We start from the raw sequence: 14981 nt of genomic DNA, 5'->3' as shown, positions 1-14981 counted from the left end.
CGCAGGCTAGGCTATTCCGCTGTAAAGGTACCCTTTGAGATGCATCAAGTGGCAGGGTCCTACCCCCGGGAGCCAGCAGTCTGAATTAGGTTACCAGGCTCTGTGGTCCCACTGGAGGGCTTGAGTTTTCAAGACACTTCATGCAGCTTCTAACTTGCCAGTGTCGCACGCCCAACCTGTTTCATCCTTTCTGCTTGCCACACCGTCATTGCCGGCAGTCAGGGAGCTAGAGCGTTACTAGGCCGGCTTGTTGAGGCGGCAAGGAGCAAGACAGATCACATCAGGCCAAGATTGGCCTTTGTGTAAGCAGGCCCAGCTCCTGTTGACTCCAGAGGAGATGTACTCACACCGGGTCTGGATTACCACTCGGGAGCTATGCAGACTCTTCAGTGCAAGGCTGGTGTGTGCAGTATGACCCGGGATACGTGAGCAGCCATTTCTGGCAATAACTGACATAAGTGGGGAGTCATGCCATAGCGAGAGAATCCAGGTTTGTCTCTGGGTGACTTGTCCGCTGTCCCCTGCTTTGAACCTGCCTTGCAGTGGGCACTGGAGTTGGATGTGTCCAGTATAAATGGCATGATCCATCTGTGTGGCTACCAGCAACCCACTCAAGATTTTGAGCTTGATCCACATGTCCAGTGAAGTCAATGGAGACATTCCCACTAACATCAGTAGCTTCGGACCAGGCTTCTTTAGGAGGAGAAAGTGACTTGATCGGAGTAAAACCTCTGGGAAGGTTTCCAGCTGCAGACTTCCCTCCTGCAGTGGGGAGAAGCTGATGGAGAATAGATTGTATTGCTTTGGAATCTGGATTGACGGTGTTTTGGATGCAGTGACCTGGAGTGTCACTGCTGATCAACTCTTCCCAAGCTGGCCAGAGAATTCAAACAGACACGGGGGTGGGAGGGCAGGGGATTTAGGGCTTGCCATTGAATTTTGGCCTAGTAACATCTGCTTTCACTTCCTAATTTTAGGCCTAGAATGGATTAGTGTCACTCAGAACGAAACCTGAAAATCCCCACTGGTGAACCCGGTTGCCTTCCCTTGGACCTTAGTTGGCTTCCAACTCCAGCGTGAAGGATGGAAGCGTGACCATTGGAGGGCCTGTCGGTGAGCTGGGGAAGAGCTCGGTTGCTTGCACGCTATGCCTTTTCAGGGTGCTGCCTTAAAGGCAGGGCTTAGGCGTTAGCATGCCGGAGAGCGGAGAGGGTGCAGCCTTTTCATGTGAGTGACACGTCTGTGTGAGTTCTGAGGCCAACCCCCTAACACTGGGCAGGGCCGTGAATGCTGTAGTGGTGGGCCCGGTCAGCAGCGGGAAGTCGCATGGAGTTGCTTTGGGTTCATGCCCGTGTAACTTGGAGCAGTCTTTGCAAAACCATGTTTCTGTCAATCAACCCCTCCCCCCCACCACCCGCACTTGGACTGCTCTGTCCTGTTTCATTGTTAGCTTCACTGGCAGCTAGGAAGGCCTGGTAACAGGCACGGATGCCTTAGCTCCTAGGCGTGGTTCCCTGCTCAGGTGTAAGGTGAGGCGCTATCGTGCTGCTACCAGGGTAGTTTTAGTTTTCAGAGCAGGGACAGTCTGGTAAAGTGAGTTCTCTTCTCTTCCTGCCCATCGGTGCATGGGAAATCACTAGGCATGACTGCTGAGCAGTAATGGAGTCTACTCGGGCTAAGCTGCCTGCACGTTGGTGGAAGCACCTGTGTGGATGTGTGTACACTCTGTACATTGACCAGAGCCAGAAGGAATCGGATGCACTGTGTTTCCTGCTTTTCCTATGGTTATATCTACCCCGTTAAACATCTATACCTGGAAAGGAAAGGGAAGAAATGACTTGTAGACGTTAGAGATGTAAAAGACCTACCAGCACTTGCCTGAGTCATTTAAAATTGGACAGCGCAAAGCACAGGTGAGAATATAAAGTATGGAAAAATCCTACACCGGATACAAGAATCTAGCAGGTCTGTTTCATCTCCAACTTCTGTGATTCCCTGCCTCTACCAGAGCAAAACTGCACCAGTGGTCTGCTATCTGAGTATTTAAATACCCTGAGAATTCGGGACTCCATTGTGTCTTTTGGGAAACCACCCTGCCATCCAATGAGACCTTGCTGTGAGTGGACAGGAAGCAGAATACACCGAATCCTTACTTGTAAAATCATTTTGCATCCATGCTCTGGGTTGGATTTGGTTGTATGCTTAGGATGTCTAGGTGGGTCTAGGGGGAATGGGTGCGAATGTGCATGGAAGAATTAGTGGAGCTCTGGAATGGAGGGTTGTTTCCAGCTGGGATGCAGTCCAGCAGTATTCCAACAAATACTAGGAGGACCTTATGTGTAACACCTTGGTTGTGTCAGTCCACTGTCCAGTGGGCCGCTGTCCACATCACAGTAAAACCCACCTGATCTGGCACTACCCATGTTGATAGCTTTCATGCAGAGGCCATGGATTCTGTGGATCATAGAGTCTGAATGTGGACTCCCTCTAGAGGTGGACCCCCATCAGGTTTGGGGTATGGTGTGGGGATGTTTGCACTGTCAGTTTTCCCCTGTGCCTGAATTCAACCTGCCTTGGGGCCCCCAGTTGTAGTTGCCTCTAATTTATGCCTCCACCACTAAAGAAGTGGAAGGAGTCTTGGATGGCTTTATGCAAGTAGAGTGTTTCTGTCAGCAAGGGGAATTCTCCATGGGTCGTTTATGGCCGGACTTGGCAGTGTGTGAGTGGCTCCAAGTAACCAGACTGTGCCAGAGAATCCAGGGCTCCATGCTCTGTGGTGAAAAAGGGTTTTGATCCGTAGGCAGCGCTGAATTCATCAAAACCTCATTTGACATTGACGAAGGGCTTTGAAGACTGACAATATTACACTGGAGCTGAGTGTGCTAATTATTAAAGCAAAACCACCAGCCATCACGAGAATCCAATTTCCCTCCATGTTCTAAAATAAAACAGTGCAGTTTTCAGACTGGGCTTCCTTGCGGGCTATAGAAGATCGACTCTGCTCCCTCAGGAGCAGCTCTTACGGGTTGTTTTTCCCCTGAGTGGTATTTTTTTGTTTTGTGTTCTTCTGCCCCTTTCTTCTCATCCTTTCTGATTGAGATGTGCCAGGGCATAGACGGCTCAGGAAAAATCACCAGAAAAGCTTTGTGGAGGTTACAGCGTTTTTAGTATTTATCAGTTTTGACAGCGTTGGGGTATTTTTGGAGATGCTCTAACCTACCCACAGGTGAAACCAGCCATATTCAACTCCTTATCTCCAGTGTCTCTGTTTGCAGCAAATTTAACGCTGAAGTTTCATTTATTCTGCTGGGTTCGCTCTCCTCCAGCTGGGAATTGTGCAGCGGCAGTGGTGGTTGGTCGATTCTTTTCTGAAACAAAGTGCTTTAAGCCTTAACTGTAATGCAGTTGAAATCTTGTGTCTCTGCTTCCCCGGTGACCTTTTCTGTCTTGTCTGTTTAGATTGCAGACTCTTCAGGGCAGGGGCCGCCTGGTGCAAAGGGATTTCAGTAACTTTGGGGGAGTGTTTTTACAGTGCCCACACGATAGGGTTCGCATCTCATTGGGAGCCCGAGGTGCTACTTTAATACAAATAGCGATGATGGCGATAATGCTGTGGGGTTGTGAAATGCATGCACAAGCGAAACAGAGGCTGATAAAAACGTAGGATGAAGTGCTTAAAATCTAATTGCGTGGGCCTGCTTTCAAAGTGGGTGGGCCATGGCCGTAGCTATGCCACTGGGGGGAAATCCTTGAGAGTAAAAGTCTACAGGAGGAAACGTCATCCAGCGATTAGAGCAGGGGACCCGGGAGTCATTCCTCCTCCTGTCTCTGCGACAGTCTTGCTTTCTGATCTTTGGCGAACTCCTTGCCCTCTCTGTGCGCTTCAGTTTTCTTATGTGCATCTTATCCTGTATCTCGTAGTATAACCGTTGGGGCCGGGGCCGTTGATTAATGAATGGAGGTGTGTAAAGTGTTAGGAGATGCTCATTGCTTTGGAAAGACAAAGTCCCACTCCTAGAGGGACCTTTTATACAAGGACATCGTGGACGAAAAGGAAGTTTTCCAACTCCAACAACAAACTTCCCTCTGTTAAGAACACTTGATTATTCGTTCTGTCTGGTCCCAAGCCCTGTGCAACTTAGCAGTGTCCTAACAGACCCCACAACTGTTCTCAGTGGCTTGGCAACTAATGGAGGAAAGACCTGGAGGAGCTACTCTGTCTGGGGCTGTTTTCTGATCTCTCCCTCTCCCTTGCCCTTTCAGGAACAGAAGTTTTGCCAGCGCTATGACCAGCTGATGGAAGCCTGGGAAAAGAAAGTGGAGCGCATTGAAAATAACCCCCGGCGCCGTGCCAAGGAGAGCAAAGTGCGGGAGTACTATGAGAAGCAGTTCCCAGAGATCCGGAAACAGCGGGAACTGCAGGAGCGCATGCAGAGGTTAGGGGAGAAGTGGTAGGAAGAGGCCTGCGCAGCCTTTCTCTTTTGTCAGTAGGGGGCTGGGATTCAATTATGGTTTTAAATTACTGGGGGTGGCTCCTTAGTAAATGAGCCCCCTTTCTCCTTCTCCTCTAATGGAATCACTGCTAGTGGCACAAACTGCAGAGCCCCATGAACAAATAGTTCAGCTGCTTTCTCCCCAAGGGGAGCAGCATAGCTCAGGGTGACTACACAGGAGGAATTTCAAGAATCCAGATCCCCATTTTTCCTGTGTTGTTAATTTCCTGGTTGGCCACATAACACATGGGATTAGTTCCTTGCTAGGAACATCTAACCAGGATATAGTATTCCTGGCCCCGTACCAGTAGGCTCCAATTGAGGTGGACAGACCCAGTCTAATTATCGTTAAAAACATATCTAAGCTTTGATCTAGGTATGTGCAGAGACCAAACATCTGCAAAGGTTGTAGAAAAGATTCCAGAAGGTCTGAAGATATCAAAGGTCTCGCGCTCTCGCTCCGTTCACACAATCAGCATTGCGCACCACCACTCCCATCCCCACAGCTCATTTACCTCTCAGCTCACCTCGGCTTCAGAAGCGCTCTCCAGAGCAAGAGGAGAAGCAGCTTCTAGAGTCTGTCACCCTGAGAGGAGTCCCTGCCTCTGCCCCTTTTCGCTGAAACCAGAGGGTGGTTGGTGCAAGAAGTCTTAGCAAGTCAGGATCCAGACTGTGTAATGTGGTGCCATATTCAGGGGAAGCTTTACCATTGACCTGGGTGTGATGAGAGTTTGGGCACTTGTAAAAGTCTAACCCTAAAGCTTCTTTGTCTTTAGCTTTTTATTTTGTTACTTGGTTAGTTAAATAAAAGGGCAGGGGCTCTCTTGGGGAGTTTAGACCCCATATTTAGGACTTATCTGCTTAAAAAGAAAAGCTTTTAAAAATCTAATATTAACAGCCAGGTTTTTCATGATTTTTTAAAAAAGTGTGGCTGGAAAGTTTTCTTCGTCTGGGTCCCACCATTTCCCTGCAGCATTTACAGCCCAGTCGCCACCTCAGTGGGTGAGATGGACTGGAGCTGAGCAAAAGCAGAAGTGAAACAGGTGCTAGTTTTATTGCCGTGTTCAGGGTGAATGGAATGGAATGAAATGGAAAGTAGCATTCGATCTGAACTATTCCTACGGAGTTAACAATCTAAGGCCTGGTCTACACGGTGACACTGCACTGCAAGCCAGGGCGTGAATATACGGTGCAGCAGCCTGCTGGGCGCTACGTCGCCAGGTGGACGCTTGCTCCTATGCCCTGAAAGTGCCCTAGCGCGCTGTGATGTGCTGCTTAGCGTGCAGCAGGCTAGAGTGCTGGAGATTTACATCCTGGCTTGCCGCATGCTAAGTCTCCAGGTAGATGAGCTTGATTGTTCACACGGGAGGACGTTGGTTTCCTTTTCTTTCATTTGTAGGCCCAGTCCTACAAATGCTTCCGTCTGGGTGTAGTGCTCCCACTGGTGTCAGGGGAACTGTTCGTGGTAGTAAGCACTACCCCTAGTAGTGAGCGTCTGCAGATTCGAACCCTGTGATTTTTTTAGCCTGAGTCACCTTACGGAGTTCTGGCAGTTTTGCAGTGGCTGTGCTGCTAGTGTAGGTGAGTTTGGGAGTTAAAGGGACAGCATCAGAGTGACTTTGGAGTCAGGCAGCTCTGAGCCACTCATGTGATGCCTTCCCTCTCCTCTCCAAGGCAGTCTCTGTTGACTGGTTTGACTGTGCCGCCTTTCGGTGGAATTCCCTCTCCCTTTCAAATGCAAGGAGTCTCGATAAATGTTTGCGGCGCGGTGCCAAGTCTGAGATGGGGCATGCATTTTTCAGTGTTTCTCTGCCGTTTCCCAGCAGGGTCGGACAGAGGGGCAGCGGTCTCTCCATGTCTGCTGCACGCAGCGAACACGAGGTGTCAGAAATTATTGATGGGCTCTCGGAACAAGAGGTGAGACCAGGACACCATTTCTCCTTCCTTCTTTTTCCCCCACCCACCCTGTTCCCCTTTCCCTCTAGGGAACTCAGTCACCACAGACCCTGACGGTGGAACTCGCTGTTCAGTTAACGTCAGGCCGGCCCATGTTTAGTAAACATTGTCATGTGCCGAATGTGATTCCTGGACGTTTCTGATAGGATCCTAAGCGGGGCTTGGGAGTCTGCTGTGAAACGTAGTAGAAACGGTGCGAGCAGCAGCAGCCCTTCAGTGCTGGCCTCATCCCACTTGCCATCCGCGTTGCTGGGAAGCAATGGAATCTTTTAGAGGAGTTAAAGTCATATAACAATCAAGCTGCAAGAGCATCTCTTGCGCTCAACTGCGTCTCAGGCTGTCAACTCCAGCCGGTCATTATTCCTGCAAGCAGGTTACTCTTTTAAACCAAAATGAGGAGTGGGGAGCAGAACCGCACAATAGCACAGGCCGATGGATAATTTTTTAATGGGAGATGCTGTTTCCTGCAGGGGATACCTAGGGGATGAATAATTTGTATGTCAGCCATCGGATTGACTCCTCTCTCTCCAATCATCTCACAATGTCCCGCGACATCGGCTTCTCCTGGATCTTGTTTTTCACACAGGTCCACTAGATTGGCCGTGATCACAAACTGTCGAGAATGCGTTCGTGCTTGGGAAGATACAGCAACTGCTGCCCGTCAATAGCTGAGATCTTTGCTGCATGTACTTGCTGTGTCCTGGGAGGGAGTTTGCTTTGACCAAGTTAGAGGCTGAACCGGGAACGTAGTTCTTGGAGGCAGGGACAAATAGACATCCACCTCCCCAAGAGACAAGAACTAGGTCAACGAAGAATTCTTCCATCCACCTAGCGCTGTTTGCACTAGCCCAGCTTAACGGCATCACTCAGGGGTCTGGATTTTTCACACCCCTGAGCAACGTAGTTGGGTTTACTAACATTTTAGTGTAGACTTGGCCATAGATAGATCCTTTGCTATTGCCAGAGACCAGCACCAAACATAAGAGATCTGATTCAATGCTTCTCATTAGGGGCTGGTCCATCGTGTGCTTAACGAGTGCTAATGATGTCGTTACATGTCATGTCTCTGCTCATTAAATTTTGTTGGCCAGCCTGTGCTTGTCCTGGCCAACCCACTAACTTAGTGAGAACTGGCTCTGACTTCTCATTAAGAGAACATCCTTGAGAGCCATAAGCATTTTGAACGTCATCAAAGGTGTTGCTAGAGTCAGAGGCATGACAGTGGAATTCAAGGATGTGGAAGTGAACATGAAGCAGCTTTATATCGGTCAGAGCGCTACGCCGGACAGCTGTAATGAGTGCTCTTCCGACGGGCGCTTATTCCCCTCATCTTCTATGTTAGGATGTGGCATTTGTGCTTGGGTTTTGATAGTAAAGCATCAAGACGCTTTGCAAAGTACGAGACCATGCTAGGTTTGCAATTCTCTGGATTCTGTGAAGTTTCGCGTTCTCTGAAGTATTGACAGCTGGTTACAAATCAAGATCAGAACATGCCACTTCAGAGCTTGGCCCTTAATCAACAAGGGTCAGATTGTGAGACCTTACTCGCGTTGGGTTAGTGTTTGACACCAGGAGGAGCTGCACTGAAGTCGATAAGGACTCCCTGTGAATTTAGCTGCCATTAATAACTTAGAGTAAGGGCATTAGAATCTGCCCCAAAGTGTTTAACAGTGAGGAAAAAAAGGGTTATGGCACACCAAGAGGCTGTCACTTTTGGGGCCATAGCTGGAGATCAGCTGTTTAAACATCTAATGTGACCATAAGAAATGGTGGTTGGGATGTGCCGTGAGGGGGTGTAGTGGTCTTTGGGTGAATGTCCAGCACAAATCTGACTATAGATTGGTGTGTTTACCGAGGGGAAGTTGGATCCATTCAGTAGCAAATACGGAGTATAAGAATTCAGCTTTGTGTGAAGTGATGCTTCCCACTCAAGTCTGTTATGGCCTCCAGGGCTTTGGAGACACCGCCTGTTTTAGTGTCAGACCAGGCTGAGAGCAGAAGAGAAATGAAGGAGGGTGTCAGGAAAGTTTTTTCATAAAAATAGAAGGGTCCCATGAAATGAGACTGGATCCAGACCACTTTTTCCCAACCCCCCCACTCATTCGGGGCCCCCCCATTTGCAAAACAACATTCAGAGCAAGGTATTTGCAAAACTGGACCCACTCCTGCTTACATCCCAACTTTGGGATTGGGATTTGAAGCACTCCGTGTGATTTTACAAAATCCAGGCCTGACTGACAAGGGTTTGCAACCCCCCCAGCGAGCCCTGGTTTGGCCTGTCGCTAGTTGTGAGCAAGAGTTGGTTTCCTTGGGTCAAACATTTTTACAATGTGTCTCAGGAGCCTTTTATTTCCAGATGGAATATTAACTCTTTCCCTGCTGAGGGCTAAAGCAAGCTGCTTTCAGTATTTCATACAGCGATTCCAGCAATAAAGCCATCTAGTGCTCGCCTTTAAAGTCTCCTGTCCCACAGCCTGTCCTTTCCCTGTGAACAACTGCACCCTCTAATTCTCCCGTGTGCAGTGTGATGCTGACGAGAACTGTCCCCTTTGCTTTTTTTCCCCCAAAGAACCTGGAGAAGCAGATGCGCCAACTAGCTGTCATCCCCCCCATGCTGTACGACGCTGACCAGCAGCGCATTAAATTCATCAACATGAATGGCCTGATGGATGACCCTATGAAGGTGTATAAGGACCGGCAGGTGATGAACATGTGGAGCGATCAGGAGAAGGAGACGTTTCGGGAAAAGTGAGTGGACTGAGAAGTGGCCAACTGTAACTAATGGGAATCCGTTGTTGGGAATCCTGGAGTACAGGCTGGACAGTGACTTCCGCCTGGGCCCTGGATTGAATAGTCGATACCGTGGTTGCGGGTAGCAGTGGTAGTTTCGGTGCTGACGCCCTTTGCTCCCAGTGCATGTTCTGCAGTGTGTGTTGGAAGCTGAATTCCCTGCAGTCACCGGAATGGCTGCAGGGCTGGAGATAGCAATGACTGGTGGATCACAAAAAAACACTCCCAATGATATTAGCTGGGTCTGTCTGTGCCAGGCAGTCTGATAACTTTGATGAGACTGAATCTAGAAAAAAGGACCCAGGTGCAAGCCAGAATATGCCCAAGAGAAGCCGATATTAAGGTTTTGTTTGTCTTGGGCAGCCATTGGAACAGACGTGTATGAAAAGGGAAATACCTACTTTGGACTAGACAAGGTGCCTGGGCTCATCTCATCCTCGGCCCCAACACAGGGCTGAGAACCAGATATTTGGCACACGCCAGGCTAGCTCCCCCCACCTTAATGCACTCTCCTCTTGTGCTAGCGATGCTGAAAAATAAGATTGGGTTGTAAGAATGAGTCAACACTGGTGTCGCTGGGATAAAAGTCAGTTTTCAGGATGGAAAGATTATTTGGCACTTCCCTAATCGATACCTGAATGTGGCGGTTTGAAAGTCTGCCATTTTCAACAGCAACATTTTAATGTATGCTCCCCCTGGGAACCCCGTTAAATAGGCCAGCTTAAAGGAGGGTCAGTGAAATGTAATACTGCATTGCTTGTTCTGTTACTAGCTAGATTTCGGTTATTGTCCTTTCTTTCTGTTCTGTATTTGTCCAGGGAGACTCCTGGGACTATAATTGTCAAACTAATCTGTCCAGACATCCACAGGTTTCAGCTTCCAGTTGTCTTTTTGCCACACTGTTCTCTTCTGGGCTCATCTCGGTTGTTTGCAGAATTTACTAAGTGCCGACTGCGTTTTCAATGGGCACGTGCTCCATCTTAGACGTCTGCAAACACTGTGTGGGAAGTGGCTTCTTTTCCCTGGGGAAAGCATTTGGAAGACCCTCTTTTTTTGTTATCTGAGAGCTGATTCTTTGGGTCATGGAATAGCCGTTGTCTGATTCTAGCTCCACATAGACACTTCAATCCACTACTTTGGGCTGCTTTACTCCTGAAAGGCAGCAGAGGTTATTTTCAGTTTTTTGCATCATTTTCAAAGGCGGTTTGAAGACTGTGGGAAGTTTATCCCCTGGCTCTCTCTGTAAGTAGAGGAAATCTCCAAAGGTTTCTGGGTGTGATTCAGAAACATGATGATTTGGATGCTCATCTGCACCTCATTGATCTGCACTTTTGCTGAAAAAGCCTTATCTAGAGAGGTTTTTTTGGGACTTCCCGTCTGTCCTGGTTTTCTCTGTGGCCGAAATACCTTAGATGGCCTTCCTCGTGGTTGTTACTTCCACATGCAACTGAAGCAAGCAATTGCAAAGATGCACCAAAAATCCCTCCTTAAAAACCCTGCATTGCTTACTAGCCTTTTTAATTATATATGTTGCGTCTGCCGGGCCATCAAAACTGCAAGCATTGCACCTGATTCCAATCTCACTTTGGCGTGTGTAAATCAGGAGTAGCTCCACCTAAATCAGCAGTTAGGCTGGGATAAAACCAGTGCAGTTAACCAAATCCGGCTCTGGGTCTGAAGCTTTCTACAAATGTTGATTGTTCAGACCGGACAACATGCCTGCGAGTTAACCAGTGACCTTCTATTCTTGGGGAAACAGAAGCAAGGATGTTCTGACTTGCCCAAGGCCATACAGAGAATCAGCAGCAGAACAGAGGTCGGGGCTAGACTCCAGGCCCCAGGCATGTTTCCTTAGAACATTCAGCCTCTGAGCCCTCTGCCTTCCATCGGCCAGTCCCTACTGTCTAGCTCTTGTCTACAGAGGATTCCTTTAACTCAAATTGAGACGTGTGACTGCATAGGAGGCCCTCAGGAAGGTGTGATTTGTGACACGCTGTGTTCTGTCCGCTATCAGAGAGCCGCTCACTCCAGGGGCACTTCTGTGCCAGGGTGAATTGTGCTGAACTTCTCTGAGCTGCATTTCCATTTCACTGGCTTCCACTACGCCAAGGCTAAGGGAGCAGTCTTGTGGGGTGAGCCCAGGGGAAGGTAATTTGTTTAAACACAGACAGTCCTTAGGAATAGCTCCAAACTCTCTCTCTGAGAACAGCCTGCACCAAGCCTGGCTATGCAGGCCTGCCGGGTGAGCGGCGAGGGTCAGAACACACCCAGGCGAATGGCAGGCAGGTGGTGGTGATGTACTGGGGCCCAGCACAGGGAGGGATGAAGGGGGACACCCAGGACACACCAGACCCAAATCCCTGAGGTGCCAGCACTGATACGTTTCCCAGATAAACTTCTTTGGTGAGCCTCTCTTTCCATTGAAGCCAATGGCAAAACTCTCATTGACTTCAGTGGAGTAAGAATTGTCGCCTCTTGCCTTTCTCAGGCTGGGCGAGTAAAACTGCTGGGAAACAGGCAGGTGAGCGTTTGGGTCTTGAAGTGCGTTTGATGCTGTCCCAACATCTATGCTTGGCTCTCACTTCTCCCGGGGACTTCTGACCAGCCTCTGGGTCTGGTGGTGCCAAGATATTTTAATCGTGCTTAGTGATTTCCCTGTAATTTGTCAGTGAGCCTGTTTTTTAAATGGGTCATTTTTTCCCTTTGCAGACGTCTCGCGCTCTCATGTGCTTGGCACTTAAAAGGGAATCAGTTGCAATCTTCCGCCTCTCTTTCCTTCAGCAGAGCTTGAGAGAGGCTGGCAAGAAGTGTAGTTCTTAAGCCTTCCTGTGATATGTGATTTAGCCCATCGCCAAAGATGGCTCCATGGCACTATCTGCTTCCAGATGCTGAAGCTGCTTGTCATATTTCTCTGTCCTGCCCTGCCCTGCGATGCCGATCCATGGAATGGAAGCTGAAATATTGGGGAAGGAGGGCGACCTTTCCTCCCCCGCCCTCAACCCCTAGTCAACAAAACTTTAATGGACGACATTTAGAGTTCTCCTCTTTCTGGGAAGCTGCCTCATCGGGACAAATACATATTTTCTCAAACTAGTGAGTCACTTGAAAAGTTCTCCCCCCCCCCCCACTGCCCTCTGAATCAGTTCAAGGCTAGCTCTGCCAGCAAATAGAGTACAAAGGCAGCTGCAAGGGCAGGGTTTGGGATCACAACAGCAGACATGGAGAGCAAACCGAGATCTCTGTGCTTTCACTGTAACCCTCTCTCGCTCTCCTAGGTTCATGCAGCATCCAAAGAATTTTGGCGTGATTGCTTCGTTTCTGGACAGGAAGGTAAGTGTGTTTGGTTTGTAACTACGTGACCTTAAAACCCTTCCCTGTGTCTTTCATGTATCTCAAAGTTTCTCTAGCACCCATCACCAGAATATCTAACGCACAGAACTGTTCCTCCCGTTGAAAAACCGTCTTTTATAAAATGCTGCCCCGCCCCATCGCCTCTTTCACGCGTCGGTGTGTAAACTCTGTCCTTACGGTGGAAAGCCAGCTGCTTCTGGGGCAGGAGGAGCCAGCTAGGTGGATAACAATACACAGCAGGCTGCACGCTAGCCAGAGAAGGGAAGGTGCTGGCCAAGCACCTCAGGGCCAATCCCTGCTTTTCTGAGAAGTAACGTGAGACTGTAGCGTCTGCAGAGAGAGGCAAAGACCTTCGTTTTTATGAATAACCCCACATGACATGAAGTTAGATGGGGCTTGGCTTAGCTTGGGAAGGTGAGAGGCAGAGTCAGCGCTAAACGGGTTTGGAGCTCAGGGTCCCGGGATGTCAGGATACTTCAAACCTGATATTTAGGCAGCTAAACCCACACTTCTGCTTGTCCCACAAGGCTGCATGCTTACATTTGATAGGCATCTCCCATTGACTGGACTGTCACATATTGGGGGGTAGCAGACGTCTGTCATGCCCTGTGCAGTGTGCTGCTCTAACACAGAGGGCCCCTGTCTCAGCTCAGAGCTGGGCCCTAGAGATGTGGCGAATGGTAACCCACTGATCTCTTGCTCTATCATTTCTTTCTTCTTTTAATTCTGAAAAACCATAAATAGCCAAGAGGTTTTTAGTGATGGGTCGTTACTGAAAGGGCCTGAACTCTCTTGTGCTCTTCCTGATGGATTGATTTATATCAAGGGGCTTTTCTGATCCCCCACTAGTTGGACGAACAGAAGAAAAACAGACCCAAGAACGTAGTGAAATTTCTGTTCATGCCAAGACAAGCCAGGAAATCTGTTCCACAGCAGGGCAGCCTGGAGGTTTGGGTGGCGTCATATCGGTAAATCAGAAGTGGGCACTGTATCTGGGAAGGAAGTTCTCTAGGCTAGCACTTCAGCCCTAGCAAATTTTCTTGCTTATATTATATAGTGCTTTTAACCCATTGATCTCAAAACACTCTGCAAAGGAGGTAAGCATCATTATTGCCACTTGACAGATGGGGAAACTGAGGCACAGAGCAGGGAGGTGACTTATCCAAGGTGTCACAGCTGGTCAGTGGCAGAGCTGGGGATAGAGTCCAGGTCTCCTGAGTCCTGGACCAGTGCCCTAGTGAAGAGACTGCCCTTCCTCTAAAAAGATGGGTTCTGCTAGGACATGGCCAGCCACTTAGTGTCATGGTTGTCCGAGTTGCAAATCAGCTTCTGGCTGCAGAAGCCTCATCTGTATGAGGAAAGTATCATCACAGCTTGGACTCATGCACTCAGATTTGGGAGCAGAAAGCTCCACTTCTCATCCCAAGACGTGAACAGGGCAGCAGACACAAAGACCCTCTTCTAGAAAGCCTAGTGGGCACATGGCATGTAAATCACCAAGATCTTCCCAGTTCTTCCACATCATTAAGCCAGACGTGTTATATCTTGGCCAGTACCGGCCGTCTGCTCTCTGTTCCAAGCTATAAATTGTCTCCACATTTTAGTTACACGCTTTGAGAACACAGGCTGCAATTACAGTATCGAACCCGCCCACCCGCCTGTTGCGATGGCAGTCGGAGAGAGATACTCAACATAAGCAACTAATAGATTTTTAAACGTGTTTTTAAAAAAATTCTAATTGTGCGTAAAATCAGGTCTATGAAAAGGGATCCAATTTACCCCTTAAAAAACCAGACTCTGTTTTATAAACCGCTTTATTCGCTGTGTGAATACCACAGGTGTGCAGCAGGTAACGTGTCGCCTACTCAGCCAATGGCTCTGTGCATGCAGAGCTGTTCTCTGTGCAGCTGCTTCCGTACTAGAGCACCGTCATGTTACCCCCCTCCCCTCCTGTTTCTAATGCAATTGGTCCAGTACGTCGTTGCGCTAGGCCAGTGCCTACCCCTCTCTGAGCATAGTAATTGGAATCCAGACATCCGCTTCTGAATGCGGGGGATTCAATACATCAGCGTGAAAGTGAAGTGTGTTCAACCCAGAGAACTTAGTGGGTGGGAATAATGGTGGCCAACAGTTGTGTGGTGGGTTACGTGTCGTGTAGCTCTACGGCTCAAGACGATAGACGCTTTTTCTCTTACTTTGCTTTTAGTTGTCACAGTCATCTGGGATCAACCCTTCCTTCCTGCCCTACACCTGACATTGTGTCTGGAGTAGCTTTCCATGCCAGAAGTGCTGTGCAGTCATAGGGGTGAATAAGAATTTGGGTTCAATTATACCTTAGATGTGGATGTTGCTATTTTTCCTCTCCTTTAATTGTCCACCTGTACCTCACTT

The 14981-nt window shown here is 48.7% G+C and overlaps 1 protein-coding gene across 30 annotated transcripts in view; it reads left to right on the top strand.

Moving 5' to 3' along the window:
• NCOR2 (nuclear receptor corepressor 2) overlaps positions 1-14981 on the top strand; it is a 373900-nt gene that overhangs the window by 229853 nt on the left and 129066 nt on the right. For 20 of the 30 annotated variants that reach the window (XR_010918232.1, XM_067539712.1, XM_067539706.1 and 17 more), the window contains 4 exons: positions 4264-4451; positions 6317-6410; positions 9019-9197; positions 12515-12569. Coding sequence is in view for 29 of the 30 variants with exons in the window: in XM_067539712.1 (XP_067395813.1) it covers positions 4264-4451; positions 6317-6410; positions 9019-9197; positions 12515-12569 (516 nt within the window). In the remaining variant the exon portion in view is untranslated. The remainder of the gene's footprint in view (positions 1-4263; positions 4452-6316; positions 6411-9018; positions 9198-12514; positions 12570-14981) is intronic. The other 10 variants (XM_067539732.1, XM_067539726.1, XM_067539731.1 and 7 more) reach the window with 3 other exon arrangements.

The sequence above is a fragment of the Emydura macquarii genome, unplaced genomic scaffold (assembly GCF_026122565.2).
Source record: "Emydura macquarii macquarii isolate MOO-44397 ecotype Brisbane River unplaced genomic scaffold, CSIRO-AGI_Emac_v2 contig_554, whole genome shotgun sequence".
In the NCBI taxonomy this organism is placed as follows: domain Eukaryota; kingdom Metazoa; phylum Chordata; order Testudines; family Chelidae; genus Emydura; species Emydura macquarii.
This window is presented reverse-complemented; position numbering and strand designations above follow the sequence as displayed.